General features: G+C 36.1%; 1 protein-coding gene across 2 annotated transcripts in view; it reads right to left on the reverse strand.

Moving 5' to 3' along the window:
• Positions 1-7,094: 7,094 nt before the first annotated feature.
• CkIIbeta (casein kinase II subunit beta) overlaps positions 7,095-24,637 on the reverse strand; it is a 66,101-nt gene continuing 48,558 nt past the window's right edge. For both annotated transcript variants that reach the window (XM_090374959.1, XM_090374958.1), the window contains exons 5-7: positions 20,992-21,067; positions 13,244-13,433; positions 7,095-8,086 (exon numbers count right to left, since the gene is read on the reverse strand). In XM_090374959.1, coding sequence (XP_090231085.1) covers positions 7,978-8,086; positions 13,244-13,433; positions 20,992-21,067 — 375 coding nt within the window. In that variant the 3' untranslated portion in view covers positions 7,095-7,977. The remainder of the gene's footprint in view (positions 8,087-13,243; positions 13,434-20,991; positions 21,068-24,637) is intronic.

Here is a 24,637-nt window from a genome sequence, read left to right on the forward strand (position 1 = left end):
ATCAAATACTTCTATTCTTCCGAACCATTTTTCAATTAGGTATTCCCGAAATCCACGAATTGTATCTCTTTCATTTAACTGTAACCTAATTGACAATTTTCTAACTTCTTTTCACCAAATGCCAACAATTCATGTTTAGAAGGATTAATACTTTCGTTGTTCTCGTTTTCCTTCTCTCGTCATCGATGTTGTCATTAGTTCGTAAATCTGAATTTTTTTTTTCTTTTTCTTTTTTTTTTTTGAAACTGTCCAAAATGTTAGTGTCATTCTGATATTCAGATATTGTACTGTGATCGTGTAAACAGAGATAGGGAAAATTTACGGAAAAATGTGGATAAAACACATCCGCGAAAAAACAGATGATTATTTTTCGGGGTAAAAGATCATTGCTCTCTCCTAATTCTCGAACGGGGCACTTACAATTGATTCACAGCGGTGTCCACCCTACGGCCCGCCCGGAAAGTCAACTAAATCAGCATAAAGAAATCTAACTTTGGGTTTTTTTTAAATATGGCTCCAGTACGAGAAAAGTTTGAACATCACTGCAGTAGAAGGTGGACTAGAGCCCATTGGGAATACCCATTGATCTGCTTACTGTTGACCAGCGCGACACCTTCTCCATAAGTGGGACAGTGGTCGGATAGGTTTTACCAGGTACCACTAAGTTGTAGAATGGTAATCCCTTCAGCTCTCTTAATTCGCGCAGCAGCACTAATTGCCTAAATTGCTTGAAGGCCAGAAATGCGAACAGTGCGTACCGAGTTAATTCTCTGTTCACTATACGAAAATTTTCTTCGCTCAACGGAAAGTATTTTAAATGTAACTTCCAAGGGGAATTCAAAATAATTCACTATAAAAGGACTTCATTAAACAGAGGTCCGACTGAGTAATTTAGAATTATGAAAATGGTTATACAGTTTTATGTAGAAAATATCTTAACAATAGACAGTGAAAAATGCAAATTTAGTTAAATAATTTTAAGCTTATTTGAATAGTAGGTAAATATTGTGCAAGGAAGCCTTAGGCTTCCTTGCACAATATGGCTAATGATGATAATAATATCAGAGCTTTCCAAAGAGTGGGGCACACTATTGGTTGTTGTGGTGGGGGGGAGGTATTCTTATGAAGTTTTTTAATGAAATATAGCCTAATACTGTTACAAAATGTGTTTTATTTCAGTCTTTAAAGATTTAACTATTAATTTATAAAAGTATGTATACTCATAGCCAGTCTGTTTATTTGCACTTCTGGAAGATTGAGGGGGGGGAGGTATATGAAATGTTTAGGGGGTGCAAGGCATAAAAGTTTGGGAACCCCTAGTTTATACTAAATGGCATTTATATTACTATAAAAATAATTAAAGCAGACTTTGCTAGCCAAATTGCATAATAAAACAAAAAAAAAATTATATAAATTTTCTACTGCAAATAAAATTATGGAAACCAGGTACTTAAGTGAACCTAAATTTTACAGCTTCCATTTTAACTAGTGTCAGTGTATACAATCATACACTGACAAATGCAATAAGATTGAGTTTATTACCCATTTATAATATATTGCACTAACAGAAAAGCCCAATAAACAGGAAACTGCAAACTGTTTTTTGGTAGTGACTTCCAGAAATGTGCTTTAGAAAAGTATCACAAAGGTGTTAAAAATTGATTCTTATAACCGAACATATGATAACAATGAAAGTGTGGTGTATCTTAATGATTTGAATTAGTTTTTGAAATTTGATTTTATAAAGCAGCTGATTCTACTAACTAGTAATCTTGTTAACTTGCACATACTTATTTCACTTTACAATAAGCTTACAATTATCACCAACCAAATGTGGTCCTTTCTCTCTGCCGATAGCATTTGTAAACAAACATGTTGGCCATCTGTTTTGCTTTAGATGAAGTGATTTTTTGTGTTGTGCTTTAATCAATATATTAGTTTTAATAATTTTTTTAATCAATATATTAACCATTATAAAAATCACCTTTTAGAGAGAGATAAATAGCATATATAGCAGAAATTTCAACTTCTGAGGTCTTGAACAAATTACCAAAAAACCTTTAGATGAAGTGATTTTTTGTGTTGTGCTTTAATCAATATATTAGTTTTAATAATTTTTTTTAATCAATATATTAACCATTATAAAAATCACCTTTTAGAGAGAGAGATAAATAGCATATATAGCAGAAATTTCAACTTCTGAGGTCTTGAACAAATTACCAAAAAACGGTGTTCTATTTTCACATTACGATACAATGTCTTTGTAATCGATTAATATCATAAATCAGGGGTCCACTTTATGTGTATTTTATAGAAATATTATAACATATATAATTATAGCCTCAATTATAGCATGAAAAATTTCAAAATTATGCACTGGAATATTTTTTGTTTATATATTATACATCTAAATATTAAAAAATATCTATATATGTATGTTTATACAGGGTGATTCACTACCAGTGCAACAAACTTGCAGGAGGTGCAGGGGGCACAAAGACAAATCAGAACCACATAGCATTGCAGGGTCCGAAATGCCTTCGTCATGCTGTAGAGGACGTTGAACAGGAGGTCCATCCTACTGCCTCATTTCTTGAGGCAGTAGGATGGACAAGTATTCAAATATTGAACTGGCCAACGTGCACCTCAAGTATGGAGCTGCGGACTGTAGTGGGCACACTGCTCTTCACTTGTACAAGGAACGTTTCCCGCACAGGTGTGCTCCTCGTACAATTTTCGCACATGTGCACAGGCTACGTGAGACTGGTTGTTTCATGAGAGGTACCATGAATCGAGAGCAAACGACGAGGACGCCAGACAATAAGGAGAATGTCCTACGTCTTGCAGAAGGCAATCCGAGTACGAGTTCTCGATCAATAGGCTAACGATTGGGTATTTCCCAATCCACTGTATGGAGGATACTGTCAACAAACCAAATGAGTTCATGCCATCTGCAACGTGTCCAATCATTGGAGCCTGCGGATTATCCACTCCGGAGGACTTTTGCTACTTGGTTTCTTCAACAGAAACGGTTCGCAAATGCTGACTTCCAGCGGGATCGCTGTTCACGCGACCTCCCGTTCAATTTCCTCTACCGTATGATGAAGGCATTTCGGACCCTGCAATGCTATGTGATTCTGATTCGTCTTTGTGCCCCCCACACCTCCTGCTTGGTAGTGAATCACCCTGTATATATTTTTTTAATTTTCTGAGTTTAAAGCAAAGTTTGGTAGTGAATTACCCTGTATATTATGCAAGAACATAATATATAAATCAAGCAGCAGACAAGTGCTTTTTTAGCTGCTGTGTGATGAAAATGTAATCTCACTGCAGAAATTACTTCAGTAAAACTGTCTCTATAGTTAGGAAAGTTTCACACCTTTACTTGGTTAAAGTTAAAAGCTGTCTTATCACCTAGCATTATCTTGTCACATTTGTACTTGGGAGTGTAGTTAGACAATCTCAGGCAGAGGTGGCGATAGTTATTTTGTACCGATGCCTTATGGCCTTGGCACTCAACCTTAAGTGACCCAAACCTCATTCATGGTTGAATAATAGTGCAGTGCACACAGCTTATTATTTGCATCAACCTCAGAGTCTAAATGAAATATGTGCAATACCCAGTTAAGTGTGTATGATACACATTAGTTAAATTCGATCTTACTGCCTACTGATAGCTAGAATTCTGTAGGTTTTTACATTATGGTGCAGGGTTTCCCTTTCCATGAAATGTTCAATCATATAAAAAATATTTTCAGAATCTTCTCATTCCTATTTTTAAGCTTTGCAAACTTGTCACTCCATATCTCACTTGCATGTATCGTGTTAATTTTAATTTGTGTGCTTTGTTAATGATTGCTTATCTCTTTTAAATTTGACAACCAAAAAAAAAAGTCAATAAGCAGAAATATCAATTAGTTAGTATTATAGCTGCTGATTACCTTTTATTTTTAATTACAGTAATAATTAAGCTATGTATGCAAGTATAAATTTATTTTTATTTTGCTAACCTGTGGAAAATACTCTTCAGATTTTCATTTAATTTTTTTGTTTTAAGTTTTTTACTTTTATATCCTGCAGATAATATTCCTCCTCCTTTTGCTTATTAGAATTGACATTTGATAGAATTAAAAATTCAATCCGTAAATGTCATCACAATCACTGGCGCTTACCAGATGTCGTATAGTGAATGCTATTTTATTATGGAGAGTCCACTGTAAAGTTATTTGATCGTACAGTGGAGCATCCATTGCATATCTTTGTATTTGTAATTTAATATATGTGCATTATGTATAAGCAGAAATATGACATGCAATTTTGAAATTGTATGTTTGCAGTGCAGGAACTAATAACTTTATATTTACATTAGTACAGTCAGTCCTCGTATAACACATGTTTACACTACATGAATTCGATCACACACGATTTATAAATAGGGGAATGTTATTGTATATAACATGAACCGAATTTGCTTATGCACGATTTGCCTTTGTGTTTACAAGACATGGCTGTCGAACGCGGAAGCACCCCAACTGAACGCAACACAATAGGAATGAAGAGAAGATTCTGAAAATGTATTTATATTTTTTTATATCAGTGAAGGGGAAACACATTTCACCATAATAAGGTAAAAACCCACACAATTCCAGCTATCGGTATTATCGCAAATGCCATTTGATGCAGTTTACTACTAGTTTATAACAGATTCCACTAGCAGAAACACAACTGGAAATTGTTTTTGTTTTATGGTAGTAACCCCAGAAATGTGCTTTAGTAAAATGTGGTGTTAATAGTGTATCTCTGCCTTTATGGTGTTGTTCATTCAATTGCTACATGCGCACAGCTTTGTTTATGTGTATCAAGAGTGCCTCCACATTTTGTAATTGTGCTTTATTCCCTAAAGATGAGTAAAATACTTAAAAGGTGTGAAAAGGAAGCGTCCTGGTGAAGACACTACAGATTCAGAGAGAAAAAGAAAAGCAATATCGATAAACAGAGGTGGACTGGGTCAAAAATTCTTACCCGGGAAAATTTGTAGTTGCCTCATACTATGGTTTATGGCCAAAATCACACCAGGCTCCAGCCCACCGGGGTTTCCCCCGGTAAGGCTTATGGCCAGTCTGCCTCTGTTGATAGAGAAAAAATATGAAACGCTTTGAGCAAAATGAAAGACCATGTGATATTGCACGTGCTACAGGCCTAAATGAGGCAACACCGAGAATTAGAAAGAATGCAGAGAAAATAAAAACAACTTTCATAGCAGGAACAACTCAAAGTGTACTTAAAATCCATTAGATCAAGACACAAAGAATTGGAAGAGATGGAATGGCTGTCATCTGTTTGTATAGAAAATCAAACGAAAAACAAGTTTGCTTGCAATAGAAGCAAAAACATTAGCAATATTTTATTACGTAATAGTTGAATAAAATACGTAAGTAATGTTTTGGTTACAAATGTGTGTTCAATCTTGGATGGTTGGCACCTAACCCTATTTTTCCCATAAGGCCTGTTGTTTATATTGCATGAGGGTTTCTAGGAACACATCGTGCTATATGACTGACTGTATTAGTAAATAAAAGAAAGCAAGCTTATACAGCATTGGCAAAAAAATAAATAAATAAAAATAATAAATCCCATATCACTTGTCCATTCCTTCTAAAAATTTCGTATCATTCCTCCTTAAATTTATTCCATCTACCCACTTTTACAATACCAGATGGAAGCTTCTTCCAATAATCAACTACCTGCTGACTGAAGGCAAATTTCTGCACATCCATCCTGCAACTTCCTCAATTTAAATTTGTCCCTTTGTGTAAACAAGAGGAAAGATGCCATCAGTATTTAGCTCACTTAATCTATTCAAAGCCATAAATATTCCAATCAGATCTCTTTGCAGGTGCCTGGAAAAATGAGGCTTCTATACCTGTATGCAGTACCCACAATGCAGCCTAACCTAGAGGTTCCCAAACTTTTTCAGTTCACGGCACCCATAAAGCCAGTAATTTTTTCATAGAGCTCTTAGGCCAAAAGAAATACCAAACAGTTCCATTTATTAAGTAGTTAAGTCCAAACAACTTAATAAGTAATGCTGAAACTGTGAACTACCTCGAGCTAGTAGTTCATGCAATGTCTGTGAGATGTCAAGTACTGTGTTGCCCTCGAAAATTTAAAATATCCCGCAGGGCAGTTTGGGAACCACTGGCCTAACCATTACACTATAGAGTTAGCCAACGCCCTGTCACTCTGGCCTAATAAATATATATCACTGACAGAAATTCTGCCCTAGCAGCCTGTCTGCACTACACAGAGAACTTCATGTCTGACAGCACAATTATTTCCAGGTTTCTTTTTCATTCTTCACCACCTTGAGTATGGCATCACATGGTATGTTATTACTACTATCCATATGCACCTTGCTCTACTTTGCTTTAGTCGATGTTAAAACTTCAATTACCACTTTTCAGCCCACTGCCTAATTTTCTTATTGCTGTAGCACATCCTAATTACTGTCATTAAACTACCCTGCCAATCATATCATCTACAAACTTAGACATATCATTAAATATTGATAATAATATTGAAAACAAGAGAGGGCCTAGCACTGAACCCTGAGGGATATTCACTAATAACATTAATCCAAAAAGAACACTGCCAGCTAGCTGATAACCACGCTGTCTTCTGCAGCCATCCTTTTATTTTGAGAGAATTAATGCAAGCTTTTGAAAATATGTAAACAAAAAAATAAATTTTCAGTTTAGTTAAAAAAAAATTACATACCATTAATGCAATTAATTAGTAAAAAGGTTAAGCAATAGGGTACTGAAAACTGAATTCTAAAAAACCAAACACTTTTTTTTTTTTTTTACACAAATGACAGTTGGGCACCTGTCAGGTACACACAATCATTTTTGTTAAAATTCATGGATCCATTGCCAGGTTAAGTAATAATGAAACAGTAATGTGAAGAATAAAAAGTTCAGTAAGAGTTAAGAGATATATTTACAGTTATTTTTATTTGAGTAGAAAAATTGAACAAGACATTCTCTCTGCCTTTCTTTATTGGGTTATTTTCAACACACATACCACAGAAATTTATGACATCAGTCCCTTTCTAAAATAGTAATAATTCATGCAACATATCATAGTTCTTATTCTGAAACAAAAGATCAAAAATACATCAACATTTACATTTTTTCAAAATGTAAATGTTGATGTATAGATGCACGGCAATCCAATACTTCCCTAAGAAATAACAAAAGAAAAACTAGTAAAGCATTTACAAAGTGTGTAAATTACCATTACATACTTTTGTTTTTCAAGGCCTACAGCAATAATTAAATTAGTGTCATCCCTCTTTTACAATCCACAGTTTAAAAACAAAGGAAATAATACCATACAATTATAGATATCAAACAAGGTGATGGTCAAAGCTATGTTACACGAAGGAACTAAGAAACAAATTTAGTGAATATTTTTTTTTATTGTCCTACACCAGATTCTAATACTTGAACAGCAAGTTTACTAATGAGATGAACAGCACTTCATGACCATCTGATGTCGTTGAATGATTCACTTTAAAAATATTTCTAGGAGAGAATTTTGCCGAAACAAAATGCACAATGAAAGAACTACAAATACTGAAGGCATCATAATACTGCTTCAGTGATGCAGTTCCAAACACTTGAGTACCTGCATATTTTACAGATCTGCTCTTCTCTTGTACACCTAGTAGAACTTCATTACAAAGAAATAAATTAAAGATTCAAAACAGGTAATTTGGTACAAAAGACCTAGAGTAATCCAATTGCAATACTTAAGGTATTTCCACTATAGTAAAGAAATACACTAAAATAAAAATCTTCATTAACTTGAGATAAAAATTACACAAAGTATCTGTAGATGATACAATTTTCTCTTTTTTCAGCGGGCAATGTATTATATTAGTAGGGTGCATATAAAGATATGATCTATCCACTGTCAGCGTTTTCCATTGTTGTAGCTCATTGTTCTAACTGGACCCTTAAAATTTGATGCTGCTTGTTGCTGCAACTGGTAGGCCAAAGGGTGGATTTTGAAGCCATATAATCTATAGGGAATAAAAAGACATAAATAACTGAAAGCTTCCAGACTAAAGATCTGGTAAGTGAAAAAACTTCACAATAACTATGTGATTAAATTTACTTTTGTAATTAAAATAAGATAATTAAACATTTTATACAAATTGTTTTAAAAAGTATTGCAAGCATTCAAATAAAAAACTGAAGAGGTGTAATCCAAACCCCAAAATATATCAATGGTGGAACTTGATTAGTGTCACCATTCTAGAAGACCAATAACTAACCAACATGATTTTCACCTCCAAGAACTTAAATGCTGTTTGTAACTAATTTTTATGTGTAGAATTCAAAAATCATCATGATAGTTTCACATCACGCCACAGTTATTAAATTAAATGTAGAAGGAATTGTTTTACCAAAATATGCCAATTTCTCATAATCTAGCCTACTGTAATATATGACATACTGATTTATTTTAACAAATATAATCTAATTCTTTTAATTTTAGCAATCAGATCTTAATCAGACTTCTACCTATGGTTCTTAGGCTCAAATTCTGATGCAACAATTTACAATTTGAAGAGAGAATACTTAGCATTTTTGGTGTGGATTTTTGTAGGCTGTGCCAAGGTTTTCCAAATATTAACTGATTGTGACATGTTCTCAAGAGTTGTAAATCTATCCTCCAAAACACAAAGATTTCAGTGTTTCGATTTTGGAAGGTTATGTACAGTCTAGTATTCAAGAGTAATTTATTATTTTTATACGGTAGCTCTGATCCATATAATCTTCACAGAATGACAGTCACCAGCTTAAGCGGCCCTGGGTGCCAAACATTATTGTGATCGAGCGATACTTTGAGCTATTTATAGAGCGTTTTCTCACTGCGACAGTTCTTGTTAATTTAGAAAGTTTTTCTTACGTTTTCTTTATTCTTTCTGTAACTTCTGTAAGTAAGTTACAGAAAGGAAAACCACCTTTCTTTTTTCTTTCCTTAAAACTAACACCGCTTGGTCACTCTAGTGACATTGCTCCTGCCTCCCTGTGGCAGGGCCAGTAACCTTGACAGAAAAGGTTCTCTGCCAAGGACTAAAAGGAGCTAACATGGATCATGAAGACCATTATCCATCTGTTGAGCCTCATTTTGTTCAAGGACAGACCAAACTGACTTTGACACTTCCCATCCTAAGAGACAAAGAACAGAAGGATCCAAAAAGGTTTCACCGCTGTTTCTTATAATACATTCCCAAACAAGTCAACCGATAGGTACACTTTCTCCATTTCTTATAAAGAAATGTCTCGAGAATGCTGCCAGACCACATATAATGGTGAAAAGACTCCACTCTGGAGATCTACTTATAGAGACTATGAATAGTAGGGACTCTGAAGCCCTATTAAGAATCTCAAAATTTGCAAATATTCCTGTCACAGTAACTCCACATGCCACCCTAAATACATCCAAAGGAGTGCTGTCTGAGTGGGACTCAATAAATGTTACTGAAGAGGAATTAGTTGAAGAGCTAGAAGACCAAAAAGTTGTACAGGCAAAGAGAATTAAAATCAAGAAAGATGGTGAACTGGTTCTGACATGCAGTGTTATACTGACCTTTTCAACACCAATCCTTCCAGCTACAGTTAAGGCTGGATATCTGAACTGCCATATCCGACCTTATATCCCCAATCCTCTCAGGTACTTCAAGTGCCAAAAATTTGGCCATGCTCAAACAGTGTGTGTGTGGGGGGGGGGGTTCAGTGTGCCCCAACTGTGGATCCAAGGGACACACACAGACAGACTGCTCAGCACAAACACCAGTATGTCCAAACTGTAAGAGTAACCACCACTCAGCTTACTTAAAAGTCTGTGAAACCTGGAAAACAGGAAAGAAGATACAAAAGTACAAAACAGAAAACAAAGTGACTTACCAAGAAGCAAGGAAACAAGTTTTGCTCACTGTACTCACTCACATATGCAGCTGCAACACAAAAATACAAATTGGAAGGAACTCAAGCTGAAGTATCCATACCACCAGCTACATCCATTTCCGACTGGGCTCGGGCTGTTCTAGCAAATCCACGGGAGTCCCCTAAAGAACACATAAAAGACCAAGCAAATAATCCCCAGTCACTGTACCATCAACTATTACTCCACGTTCAGATACTGAGAGTCTGAGAAATCTTAAACTGCAAAAGACTAACCACAGATATGGAAACCGATGACACCACTAACAATGATGAAACCACCTTAGAAATACATGCTGAGGAAGACATGGATACTGCACAACCCACAAGAGTAAGGATTCTGAAGTTGCTAGTAAGAAGTGCTGTACAATCATGATGCAAAGAAAGTAGAAATAATAAAGAAATGTGAAGACAGTGAGAAAAGGACAGATGTTGCATGTATGGTGTGAATCGATCAATGGTGGCAATGATTACGAAGGACAAAGAACAAATATTGGAACATGTAAAAAGTGCTGTGCCAATGCAACAATCATTAGCAAGAAGTGAGGAAAAGTCATGGATGAAATTAGCATTAGCAAAGGCACATGATGCAAGAAAGCAAGCTTATATAGCATCAGCCAAAAAAAAAAAAAAAAAAAACCCTTATTTCACCCATCCACTCGTTCCAAATGTTTGTCTAGTTCTGCCTGGAATCTATTCAAGCTATCAACTTCTATGACAGATGGAAGTTTGTTCCAGCAAACAACCACCCAGTGGGTGGTTGTTTGCTGGAAATGAAAAAGCTTTTCATAATGCGGTTAGAGGATCAGAATCAACATCAAATGTCCACCAGTCTAATACTAATTCAAGTGAAGGCTAAGAGTGTATTTGAAGACTCGTGGGCCAAGCAAGAAGAAAATGTCTGTGATGAAACATTTACTGCAAGCCAGAGATGGTGTCATAAATTCAAGATTCGTTCAAATCTACATAACATCAAAGTGAGTGACAAGGTAGGTAGTGTGTATACTGTGGCTGCAAAAGAATTTTCTGCGATACCTGTGGAGTTTATCAAGGAAAAGGGTTATCTATCACAACAAATTTTTTTAATACAGATGAAACACATTTATTTTGGAAGAAGATGACTGATAGAACATATCAGCAAGGAGAATTGCATGCCAAGTTTTAAGGCTTGAAAAAATTGAGTTTTACAGCATTACTCACCTATTTGGTGGAAATACTTCAGATTTCCTGTAATTTGGAAAACTAACACTAAAGCCTGAATTACACTTGCTTTGTTTAAAGATTATTTTTTCCACCATTACATTCCAGAGGTTACAAAAATATTGCAACCAGAACAAGATTGCCTTTTAAAATCTTCCTTTTGCTTGATAATGCCCCTGGACATCCACGAGATCTAGATGATTTTCATTCTAACATCCAGGTAATCTAATTATCTCCAAACACCACCTCAATACTTCAACCAATGGACCAAGGGGTTACTGCATCCTTCAGGAAATAGATAATTATCTAAGACAAACCTTCAGACAGGCAATAATGGTGACAGAAGGTGATAATGGAATAACACTGAAAGTTTTGGAAAGACTATGATATTTACAAGGTCATAAAGGACTTTGATGCTTCTTGGCACAAAGTAACAAATACGGACATAAATAGTGCATGGAAACACTTATGCTCCATGTTTGTTAACAATTCTCATCTTACTGAGCGGAGAAAGAGATGAATATATTAATGGATATGGAGTAAATAGTAATAGTATTCACCACATAGTGCAAGGAAGCCACAGGCTGCGCTGGCTTTTTTGCTGGGGGAAAAAAAAAGTTAGTTAAAGTAGATAAGAAAATACAAATGAATAGTTACCTCACGTGGGTAACAATTCAGCTGACCTTCAAACTGTGAGCCTCAACTACCTGTGAAAGCAAATTGTTCCAGCAATTAACGACTTGCTGTCTAAAACAAAATTTTTTTATGAAAAATTACATCAGTGTGTCAGAGACCTACCCATACAGAATTTTAACCATGTATCCTTAAAGTTTATTTCTATTGACCAATCATGCAGAATTTCTTTGAAGGGAAATGAAGAGTTTAATATGAAATGAGAGAAAGTTAAGAAAAAAAACTTGGGTAAATTTGTTATGGATGTAAATAATTATTAGACTTATTTACATTCATATTTTTATATAAAATATATTTCCTGTTACAGTCAAAAGACCAGAGTTTACACTTCCATATTTAAAGAATGCTTCTACTTTCAGAACTGGTTACATAATCCTTGGCCATATACTCGAAATAAAGAAGAATATGAATTTTCTACTGGCATATTAACCACCAGTACATGGCGAGTGATCTCACATAATATTCAAATAAATGACTGTAAGAGCAGTTATGAAGACACATCTTGACCTAGTGTGTGTGTGTGTGTGTGCGTGTGTGTGTGTGCGTGTGTGTGTGTGTGCACGCACGTGCTAGCTATGGTGTGTCACATTGAGTTGTAACATTCCTTTATAAATGTTTAAAAACAAGCATGGAATCAAATTTGTGGCCTCCCAAATGTCGGGAAATATCCTCATCAGTATTGCATTACTATAATGTTATGTCTCACAATGCAATACAACTGGAGTGTTTTTTTTTTTTTTTTTTTTTTTTGGCACATCAATGACTTTAATCACATTGTACTATTGTGCATGTCTGTAGAACTATGTTTAAAGGAATTTTTCATGTGTGGGGTGAAAAACCCAAAATAACTCAGAGGGAAAACTTTAATCCCACCACCTGATATCAGCTAATTACAGCCACAACAGAAGAGACCTATACTGACTGACACAGAAAGGAGGTAGAGTAAATTAAATACTAATAATTTAGAAAGCCTGGTAGAACAGATCTAAAATATATAAAGCAGCATATCAAACTTTCTAACAGTAAAAATACTGATGCACTACCTTAGTGTGTCAGCATCTCTTTGTGTACTTTTTGCTAGAGCTCTAGTAATAAAAATTAGCATACCACTCAGATATTCAGTTGCTAAAATATTACTTATTATAATTTAGTATATCCTTTTGGTTTCTATTTAAAAAAAAAAAAAAAAAAAAAAAAAAAAAAAAGTCTTTTTTTTTTTTTTTATGGCAGTAATAACTGAATTGAAATATGAAGCATATATCAAAATTAAAATGAACTAATATGTACTCATAAAACTAAATAAATCAGAATAAACCACAGTTTAATCTACATACCTTGGTACAAACTGATTTGTGGGCCTTTTGGGTCTATATTCTGGGTGTACCATAAAAAGCATATGGGGAAAACCAGTACCAAAATATGCACCATCTGTATGATGATGACGAGATGATTTGGGGCTATATACATCCATACATTTAGGACAGTAAAGCTTTACCATTGCTTCTCCTGGTACATCTGATAAACCTATTATGATTAAAAAATTGAGTTATTTAAAATAGAATAGTATTATGGACATATATTGTCAGTATAATTTCATTTACTTGTATGTTTAATTGTATGTGAAAGTCAATTAAATAAAATATTTATAAATACTATAAACACTGACTCCTCAAGAGGTACAGATATGGATTTGGCAGCAACTTTGTGAATGGCTACTGCTACAGTAGACACAACGAAGAACAAAAATTGACAACTGACTAATTTACTAATTGACTGATCGGGCGCATAGATTTTGGGACCGCAAGTAGCTCGAGAGCCTACAAATTAGTTCTATTGGGAATAATATAAATAGAGACAGGGGTACACACATTCATCCCCTCTTTGAGGCGGTAATCCTTGGAGGGAATGAACATTTTTGCCTGGAACGCTCCCGAGCCGCTTCCGGTTCCAACATGTACAGGAACAGTACACGTTTATGTGAGATGCACCGTGAACCTGCTGGTATTTAATGAGGCACAGCAGAATAGAAGTGCACTGTTGAGGAAGAAGGCAGAAGCCTTTGAAAGCTTCAGTTATTTTAGCGCTTTTAATCTAGTATATTTTATTGCATTTTAATCCAGTATTTTATTATCATTTTATTTGTACATTCACTGTAAACTACATTTGTTTTATTCTATCTTAATTCAGTATTTTATTATCAGTAACATTTTATTTGTATAATCACATTTATTTTGTTTGATTTACTGTAAATTTATTTGATCTACTGTAAATAAATTTAAATATAAAGCTTTTTAAGATTTTGGTTTTCGTTTTTACTTCAATGGTTGGTGAGAAATACTAAAAATCATAGTATGAATATACCCAACCCCAGAGGCCTATTTGAAGAATTGACAATTTACTGTTTACTTAATTTTTTTAAAATACAATTTTAGTCACAAAAACTGAAAATCTTAAACTCATTTCCTATCAATGAGAACAGGTTTAAGATTTTCTACTTTTAGAACTAAATAAACATAAAAAATGTGGATTGAAGTCTGAAAATTTGTCAGTTTTAAAAAAAAAAATAGTTATTCATCTCATATAATGCCTTTCACATGCTTTATTTTTACTTATTTTGGAAAACTTTTAGCAATTGCATTTTTTCAACTAGTCAGTTCAAGGTGAATTAGAAGGTAAAACCTGTTTTCACCTAAGTGGGTGCATTATTTTTTGATAAATTTTACTGCATTAGTTTTAATTGCTGTGCAATTCTATATTAGCAGCATTTTCAAAGGTACATTATTGCACTGGTATTGTATTGAATATATTGTGATTTTTTGTAAATTTTTACTTTAATTGTTCACAAGAGTGAACAATTAAAGTAAAAATTTCCAAAAAAAAAATAATGCTATTTTCATGACATTTCAAAAAACAAAACAAAACAGAATGCTATTTTCATTTTCATTTTCAAAAATTTAAAAAACAGAATGCTACTTTTATGATTCAGATGGGAACAGCCTGCCTGCATGTAGTCCATTTCTGTGCAGCCTGAAAAGTGTTTGAGCAATAAACTAAAATGATGAATGTCTATAAATTTTTATTAAGCTAACAATGCAGAGTAAGTAACAAGAAGTAAAGCTAATATCATTTTTCATAATCTTGATTACCATAAATTTGTTTATATAGAATGATGATGAGGGGGGGGGAAGAAAGCAAGAAGTCAAAGTACAAAAAAGAAAGGATTTAATTTAAATGTACAAGAAAGCAGCAAGAACCTTTGCTATTGCAATTTGCTTTCATGTACATTTAAATTCTGTTGCTGCATTGCAACTAATGATTAAAGAAAAAAGTACCATGCTTTAAATATAGCTTAGTAAAAATTCTGGAAATGTCAATGTGTATTCTTTAACAAGTCGACACGTCACTGTGTTCAGAAGTGGTCATCTAACTATAAAAAGTTATTTTCTTGTTCTTTGTTTGTGAAATAAACATGTTTTATTTTATAAAAACCATGGCATCAAATATATTCTTTATCAAAATTTAGTATAATTCAATATTCTTTGCTGAAAGTAACACTGCCACTTTCAATAAAGCATACACTGATGAGCCAAAATATTATGACCAGCGAGTCGTTATGCATATTGAAGCAACTGCAGGTGAACTACAGCATGTGCGTGGGTGAGGACACAGTATAAAAAACACCTGATACTGAGCTCCATTAATTGGTGTTACTCTTGTTCTTCAGATGGGAAAGGCAGTGGACTTAAGCAAGTTTGACAAAGGTCAAATTGTAATGGCCAGACGCCAGGGTCAGAGCATATCTGAAACGGCATGGCTGGTGGGATGCTCACGGTCAGCCGTAGTTAGTACCTACCGAAAGTGGTCCGAGGAGGGGAAACTCACAAACCGCCGGCAAGGTGTTGGACAACCACGGATCATCGATACTCAAGGTGAGCGAAGGCTCTCCCGGATGGTACATGGCAACCGAAGGGCAACTGTGGCGCAACTTGTAATTGGAATGCTGGTGACGGGAGTAATGTGTCATAGCACACAATACATCAAACCCTACTGATAATGGGGCTGTGTAGCTCAGGCCGCTCCGAGTGCCCATGCTAACCAAGCTTGGCATGCCCATTGTAGGCCAGTGCCTACAATGGGCATGCAAGCATTGAAACTGGACCTTGAGTGATTGAAAGAAGGTTGTCTGGTCCATGTGTGTCGTTTACCCAGGGAAGTGATGGTGCCTGAATGCACCATGGGACAAAAACCAGCTGGTGTCATGCTATGGGCGATGTTCTGCTGGGATACCCTGGGTCCGGGCATTCTGATGTCTACCACCTACCTAAACATCATTGCTGACCAGGTACACCCTTTCGTGGCAACAGTCTTCCCCTCATGTGGTGCTATCTTTCAGCAGGATAATGCACCATGCCACACTGTCCGGATTATTCGAGACTGGTTCGCAGAACATGAGGAAGACTTCCAGGTATTGCCCTGGCCTCCAAATTTCCCAGACATCAATCCCATCAAGCATCTGTGGTTTGTGTTGGAATAGTAAATCTGATCTGTGGAGTCTCAACCACAGACCTTATAGGAGTTAAAGGAGCTGCTGGTTATGTGTTGATACCACAAGACACATTTAGAAATCTTGTAGCATCCATGCCTCGCCGGGTAAGAGCTGTTTCGGCTGCACGTGGAGGACCAACATTGTATTAGGTAGGTGGTCATAATGATTTGGCTCTTCAGTGTATATCTTCAAAACTTGACATACTGTTAAGAATGACAGGATCTGAGGAAGTGAGCTAATGCCATAGAGCAAATTCAGGTCTCAAATGACATTACATCAAACATTTGTCTTGTTAGAGACAAATGTTTGATGTAATGTCATTTGAGGCACTCCCGAATTCAGTCCCAGAATTTAGTCAATTAGTACAGATTACTTTGGGTACTATTTAAAAGAAAACTTTGAGTAATGATTTAAAGCCTAAACAAGCTGAATTGGTTATAAAATAAGGTCATGTCAAATAAAAGGTTGCAAGATATGAGTGTTCTTGTGTTTGCAATTCTACTATCCAGACATGATGGGGAGGGGTTTCGTGACAAAAGAATTGTGGATAAAACTCTAAGCTCGAAGGACTCTGCGTAATTTAAGGGGGGAATTTTCTTATTTGGTAGATGGAATTTATTTTGTAACAACAGTAGTCGTTTAAATAGAGGACGGATAAGGGTTTATGCTAATGCCAGTAAGGAAGCATTAAGGGCTCGGGGTTAGGGAAGTCAGCATACAATCAACTAAGGCCAGAAACATGGGACAAAATTATATTTGCAAATTAATGGTTGCAAAATGACCCTCTGAAATATGAAACCTTTAATTACTCTAAACTCCCTGAAAGAGACACTAATAGATGCAAAATCCACAGTAGTCAGAGAGAGAGAGTACAAGAGGCTCTAAAATCATAGATCTGGTTTGCACTAGAAGCTTAACTATATCAAAAACGTAACAGTAGAGGAACCAATAGCTGAAAGTCACAACAATAAGGTGAAGATGAAAATTTCATGAGGGACTCTAATGAAATGAGTTATTTCTTGGGTATTATTAACTGGAGAGACTATGGTATGCTGTTAGATATGAATATGGTATGGGCAATGTTCAAGGGATTTATCCTCAAAGTTACAAACATTTATTCTAGTTGCTGAAGTTCCATAGCCGAGTAGTCATGAGCAGGAGTGCAGTAGCACATGCTCTTTGAGTAGACCGGGGTTCAAGCCCCTGCCTGCTAAATACGGTCAATCTGCCAACCCACACTGGACCAGCGTGGCAGATTATGGTCCATTTCCCTCGGTGCAAATTGTTGAGGAGGCTTCCATCCTGCAGTGAGTTGATAATGACTGCAGTTTACCTTTTACCTCACCATAAACTTAAGATGCCAAAATGGTTAATAGGCGAGGTTAAATGTTTAACTGAGCAAAAGAAGCAAGTGTGTGACAGTTAAAATTGCTTGATTAAGATTTTTATGGGCATTATAAGAGAATATGTAACAAAACCACCGATTAAAGAAAGCACTAGTAAAGAGAGCTAAGAATGGGGATAGGGAATTCTTCTCATATGTGAATACAAAGAATAGAATAAATTAAATACATTCCTTAATTGATTGCAGCAGAAGAATTACAAAAAGCCCAGCAGGAATGGCAGTTGAGTTGGACAGATACTTCTCAATGATATTTGCAATTGAAAAAGTCTGAATCACTGTTAAATGTTAAGGAATCAGATTTCTGTAAAAAAAAAAAAAGTAATATAATGATCTCAGAGAAGCATTACTTGGAAAATGCTACTGAGGTTAATGGAGGCAAGGCTTCAGGGAAGGATGATTTATATATTCAGTTATAATTAAAAAGGCCATGTGTGTGTGTGTATGTGTGTCAGAGCTTGTTAATGAGAAAGGAGTGGACTCTGGGGAGATCCCCTTGGAATGGAGAAGTGCTAATGTCACCCTCATCTGCAAAAGTCATACAAAAGAAGAGCCGAGTAACTATAGGCTTGTGAATTTGATTTCTATGGTACGGAAGATCATGGAGTCTATGGTAAAGTATGTGATTCAGGACCATCTCAACAAAAATGGTATACTGAATCGATTCCAGCATGGATTCATTAAGGAAAGGTCATACTTGATATTCATTAAGCGGAGGTAATACTTGATCAATCTGGTAAATTACTATGATAAGTCAATAAACAGCTAACAAGTAACAACTTTGACATTATATATCTAGATTTTAGTAAAGCTTTTGATAAGAAACTAAAGTTATTGGTAAGATCTTACAGTGGATTGCAGGTTGGCTAAAAGACAGGGGGATAAACAGTCAGTCTTCTGGGTGGAATGGCCATGATGCTTCACTGTAATAAAGAGGGTTCCCCTCCTATTTCTAATTTTCATAAATGATAGTAACAAAGGTATCCAAAGAATGATGTCAAAGTGTGTTGTTGATTTGAAAATGGGAAGGGCAGTTTACAGCTTGAATCAGACCATGTTGCTTAAAAGAGACTTGGATTAGCTGCATATATGGTCTGAAAAGTGGCAACTAACATTAAGGTTATGCATCTGAGGAACAGAAACCCTAGTCACACATCAACTATGGGGAGAGAAGTTAAAAGTTGTTAAAGATGGGGGGAAGGAACCAGATGTCACAATTTTTAATGAAGCATAAACAGGTGGAGAAGGGCATCATCATCATCCCTCTATACAAAATGATGGTTAGACCAGAGGGTTCAGAGCAAACTGCCCATTTTATTTACTTTTTTATAATTATTTATTATTTATTAATTAATTTTTGGCTAATGCAGAAAACTTCTGCTTCCTTGCATCATTTGGCCTTACTAATACTGTTTATCATGAAAGAATACAAAATCAAGTGTGTCATTACAAGAGCAAACAAAAAGGCAAATCTGATTGACTGAACTTTGAAAAATAAAATCTGATCTGTAATCTGCACTCAAAATGAATCAGGCTACGTTATTTTGGATATTATATAGTGGGTGAAATAACTTCTCAAAGACAGAAAGATCTTTTTAGCAAATGAATTTGTGAAATAACACATGCTAGCTCTAAATATGTATCACACCAGTTACTCTTCCTGAACTTGAGCAAGATACATAGAACAATTAGGAGCAAATTTATTTGAACTTAAGTTTAATGCAAAATAATTTGACTGTTATGCATTTTCAACGATGAAAGTAATGACATTGCAGATACTATGCAGTTACTGATATTCATCCATGGAACTAATGCTCCTTTACACTTCACAGAAAACTAGCTAGTTTATGCTGTTTGAAAGGCACAGAACACCAGATTACCAGTGAGGATTTGTTCCTTGGAAGAAAAGGCTAAACTTGCTTCTTTGGAATTCAAATGGCAAAAGTTGAAATGTATAGCAACAGGTGGAGGAAAAACATTAGGAACAGAAACCCTAGTTCTAAGACCAGAGTAGCATGAATCTGCAAGAAAGTAATATAGATTGTCTCTAAAGCTATGATGATCTTTTCATAATTCATTAGGAGGAACTACACTGCAAAATTTTTCACTGGAGGATATTACATCATTTTCTGGAAGCCACTGAAGTCTATTAATTCAGCAGAGGTGGTTCAGCAGGGGTAGAGTCCTGAAAGATTTTTTCACTTGGAAGAGGAGAAACCATTACCACAGTTATCTGATGATTGATGGATCTTAGACATGAACTTTCCAATGGACATAAATTATCTTAATATACTTATTATGAAACTTCAAGAAATGGTGAATTAAAAGATGTTTAATTACTATTTGAGTAATTAAATAAGTAATAAAGAAAATATTTCAATGAAATGAGTTTTTATAATCACTTGTTTTTGCTGTACACAGAAAATGTTGCACAAGGAGTATTGTGAAATGGAAGAATAAGAAACTAGCTAGTTTAATAAGACAGGATGGGAAAGTTACACTGTGATGAAAAGCTCTGAAACAACAATTACAAGTTGATCTGTAACAGTACTACAGAAATGGTTAGGCTGGAAAAGTGTAAGTACGAAAAAAAAAACCTGGCTAGAAGAACAAAAAGAGAGAAAAGGAGTTTTATGTGTAGATAAATACAAAGAAGTAGAGCAAATCAGATCAGACCCTTACATAATGAATGCAGGACAGTCACTGAAAAAACCAGCTGATGATATCAAAGAACTGTATGGATACTTTGCATCACTTTACAAATGAATACCCCTTCACTGCAAGGAGCAACTGTGCTAGTAAATCTGAGCACTGTAAAAATCAGTGAAACAGAAATTAGAGGATTGTTTAACTATAAAAATATTTTAGCCCAAGGACAAATAATAAAGATTGCATATACCCAGTTATTTTCAGGGAAGCAGCAAGGGATTTTAATTAGGCTCATGGGTGATTGCCTTTGATTGGAGAAATACTAATGTATCTATTTAAAACTGTATGCAATTTAAAGACATTTTCCTGCTGCCAATGTACATTTTGATTTTGAGTTCTTTACATTTTCATAAAAATAACTTATCTATGCATAGAGAAAAATTAAAAAATTAGATGCTTCATAAATCTGAATTTAATTGGCTTACCAATTGGTAAAACTGACTGATTCTCACAATATACTCTTGGACAACTTCCAAAATCTCCATTCTGATACTTCTCTATCTGAAAAAATAGAAATTAAAAAAATTAATAAGAGGTGTGATCAAAAAATTTGGGAACAACATTTGGGAAAGAAAGCTTACCATCTATTCAGATAGATCTCCTTTGAAGTAGTCTCCTTAACACCGGATATACAGATTCCAACAGTTCTGAAACTTTTAGAACCATTCCTGATTATAGGCTTCTTTGGGAATTGCTATTAGTTCACGTGTTGCATTCTGAATAATTTCCTCAGTCATTGTAAATCTGTGAAAATATATATATATATATATATATATCACAGGAACTAAATCTGGTGAGATGGGGACCACATTGCTGGAGTACTTCACAAAAAAAATTGAGTTTTGGTTTGTTTTTTTTTAGGAGCATTAGCAACTAAGGCCATATTGCTCCAGGATATGCGGTGGTCATTCCCTGAACTTTCCGCATCCTCCATATTTAGTGGTGACGGGCTCGAACCCCGGTCTAATCATGAAGCGTATGCTGCGCACTGCTGCTCCTTCCCACCTGGCTACGGAGGCTCCTAATTGTTGAGTGGAAAGGATGTAGGGGCACTGTCATAATGCAAGCTCCAATTCCCTGAAGCCCACTTTTCTTCCTGTTTTCTCTGAACAGCACTGCACAATTGCTGTAGAACTGTTTTGTAGTATTCTTGGTTTGCTTGTTGACCAGGAGAAATTCACAACGTAAATTCCCAGTGAAAATTGCCTCAGGTTCCATACTAACCTATGGTTATACCATATGGTCCTCTCCGCTGAGACCAGGAAGGGGAACTCTTGGCTGCCCACAAAAACCAAACTCCGTGAACCCAGACCTCCCATAGACCGAACCCATTTTTAAATGTAGTCCCCTCCCCACTTCTATCTGTTCTGGTAGGCAATTCCAATGGACAAACTCTGAGAAAGGTCGTCATTTGTATACTTTTATGCCCTTGGTCCATATAGTGAGTAGGGAGCGATGCTCCTGGCTCCAATTTGGGTTTGCAGCTGCTGCCGTCGTTACGGGGCATGGCTTGAGGTCAAGGCTGTTTCGTTTGGGGTTGACCCTTACAGAGTTCTGTGAGTGTGGAGAGACTGAGACTGGCCTTCATATCTTGCTATATTGTCCTCTATATGAGGATTTAAGAGCGAGGTTGGACTTTGGGACACTGGCTCTCAATGAAGTTAATTTGATGTATATTTTTGATAATTATGAATTCTTTTGTTCTTTTTTAAGATTTGCTAAGCTGGCTTATAGTCGCTGCTGGGCGATCCCTGGATGGTAGTAGTGACCTACCTCCTCGTGGTGGGGACGGTAACTTGTGGTGAGAGGTGTGATTGCCCATCCCCACCACAAGGCTAAATGGTCGATTAATATTATTTCGTTTGTTTGATTTGAGTTGACCATTTGGTCTTTATATATTGGTTTTTACAACTAAGGTTGAGACTGATATACTAAATGAGAATTGGTTGCATATGGATGAAAATCCGGGTGGCAACTGAGATGGAAGCTCACTCAAATGAAAAAATAAAAATGTTCTGGTAGGCTGGCTGCGTATCTGCTGGCAGCACATTGGTATCTGTAGCTAGGGCTTTTCCTTGGATTGGGCAACCCTCACTCCAAGTGAGGCTCCCATAATTGTATCCTTAGCCTGGGGGGTGGGGAAGAGGGAAAAAGTGTTCCCCCCTCTCTCTCATTGTCATTCAGAGGACTATCATAAGTGGGAACTGAGTGAACATTGAATGAATGTGAATATCCTACTTGCGTAGATGTATAAACGTTCCCTCTGAATACATGTCAAATAATAATAACAATAAAGTAAATAAATCTACAAACAGTATATGGCGGGGCTACGATCTGTAGAGTGAATGAGGTGCCATGTGTGTAAACCTTGCGATGGCTAGTGAATATGTGCTGTTAAAAAAAAAAAAAAAAAAGTCCTGTATGTGGTCTGTGATATAAAAATGATGGGTGGATGCTAAATATACCATTCCTCGTTCTTGCACCTGAATTGGTGCAAAAAACAAAACTTACTTTCTGCATGTTGGTACATCAGGTTCATGCATTGCATGATAGGTTGGCATGAGTGTTGTGACCTTGTGAAGGACAGGTAACACCCCCCCCCCACTCACCTCCGGACTGACTGCAGCAGAGGCAACCTACCATAGAAGCCTGCCCCCGTCACTGCTCGTGTCATGCTAACTCACCTTGAGGGCCTGGCAGAGGATTCTGATACCAGCTTCAGCTGGCCTTGCCATTGTGAGCCCATTTGCTGATAGCCAGACAGCAAATACCCCCCAACATAGAGCCCCCTGGCCCTATGGCTTTCATTCCCCTGTTCTCTCAACAAAAAGTGAGGGGGTAGTTGGGAAGACCAACCCCCTCACTTTTCTCCTGGTGGGCTCTAACCACCCTAAATGCCATCACAACATCACACCCCCCCCCCCCTCTGTGTTAGGCCTTGGTCTTTCAAAGCCTCAAGAGTAAAGAGGCCAGATGAACAACAGACCAAGACAAAATACTACACAGACCACACTATAACCTACACTTTTCTAGCCTTTACAGAGTCTGTATTGCATCACAAATGATCATCACAGAGTTGGGGAGGAACCCTTGGGCCACAAGACCTGTAACACAAATATGCTATACACCATGATTTTATTAAAAGCAGCTTACAAATCTACAAGGAATAAAATTATTCCTTGTTCATGTGAAATCAAGAACTGACCAAGCTGCACAAGTCTGTGCATTGGGCTCAATGCTAATTTCAATATCATTGGAATTGCCCCCACTTGAAGTTGAAAGGTTCCATAATGAATATCTTTCCATCAAAAATACTTATACAAAGCCACTGCCAACAGGAAAAGGGAAACTGTTCAGGTGATTGCTCCACCCAGTGGAGCGAAATTGCTCCACCCAAGACGAAGATGATGCTTTTAAAATCCAAACTTCAATGACCACCACAAATCAAAATTAATGAACATTTACCCATTGTGACTGAAACTAAATATTTAGGCATCATTACAGATCACAAACTCAACTTCTTCATCTAAGTTCCAAAATTAAAATGTTTCCAGGTTCTATTTATTACCAGGTTGTATTCCTATGGTAACTTATGTTGCTGGAACATGGTTCCATATGGTAGGTAATACCAATTCAAATCAAAATTAAATTCCATCAGCGGTCTATGTTATCATTTATTACTCATGTGTGCAGAAACCATTTCCATGGTTGCCCTCCAAATTATTGCTGGCTGTGTCCTGCTCAATCTTCTCCTTATCTAATGAGTTTAAGTTTCCGCATTAAAAAGATGATTCCTAAAAGTATACTGGATATCAAAATTGATCTGCAGGCTGATCCCTAGAATGAGCAAAGTAGATGCTTCAACAAACTAAATATCTGGCAGACCAGGTGGAACACTTCTTTGGGCCCTGCTATGCAAAGGTTTCCCCCGATGTTATGTTTCTTCTAAACATAAAAATTAAGAACTTGGTTTTTGTTCAGTCTGGACACATCCCTCTTGATCACCAGGCATGGGTCTCTGAATGAGAAATTGTTTCTTCTTGATCTTCATAACACTGATCTCTGTTTCTG

The sequence above is a fragment of the Mastigoproctus giganteus genome, chromosome 6, assembly GCF_048544385.1.
Source record: "Mastigoproctus giganteus isolate SK-2022 chromosome 6, ASM4854438v1, whole genome shotgun sequence".
Lineage (NCBI taxonomy): Eukaryota > Metazoa > Arthropoda > Arachnida > Uropygi > Thelyphonidae > Mastigoproctus > Mastigoproctus giganteus.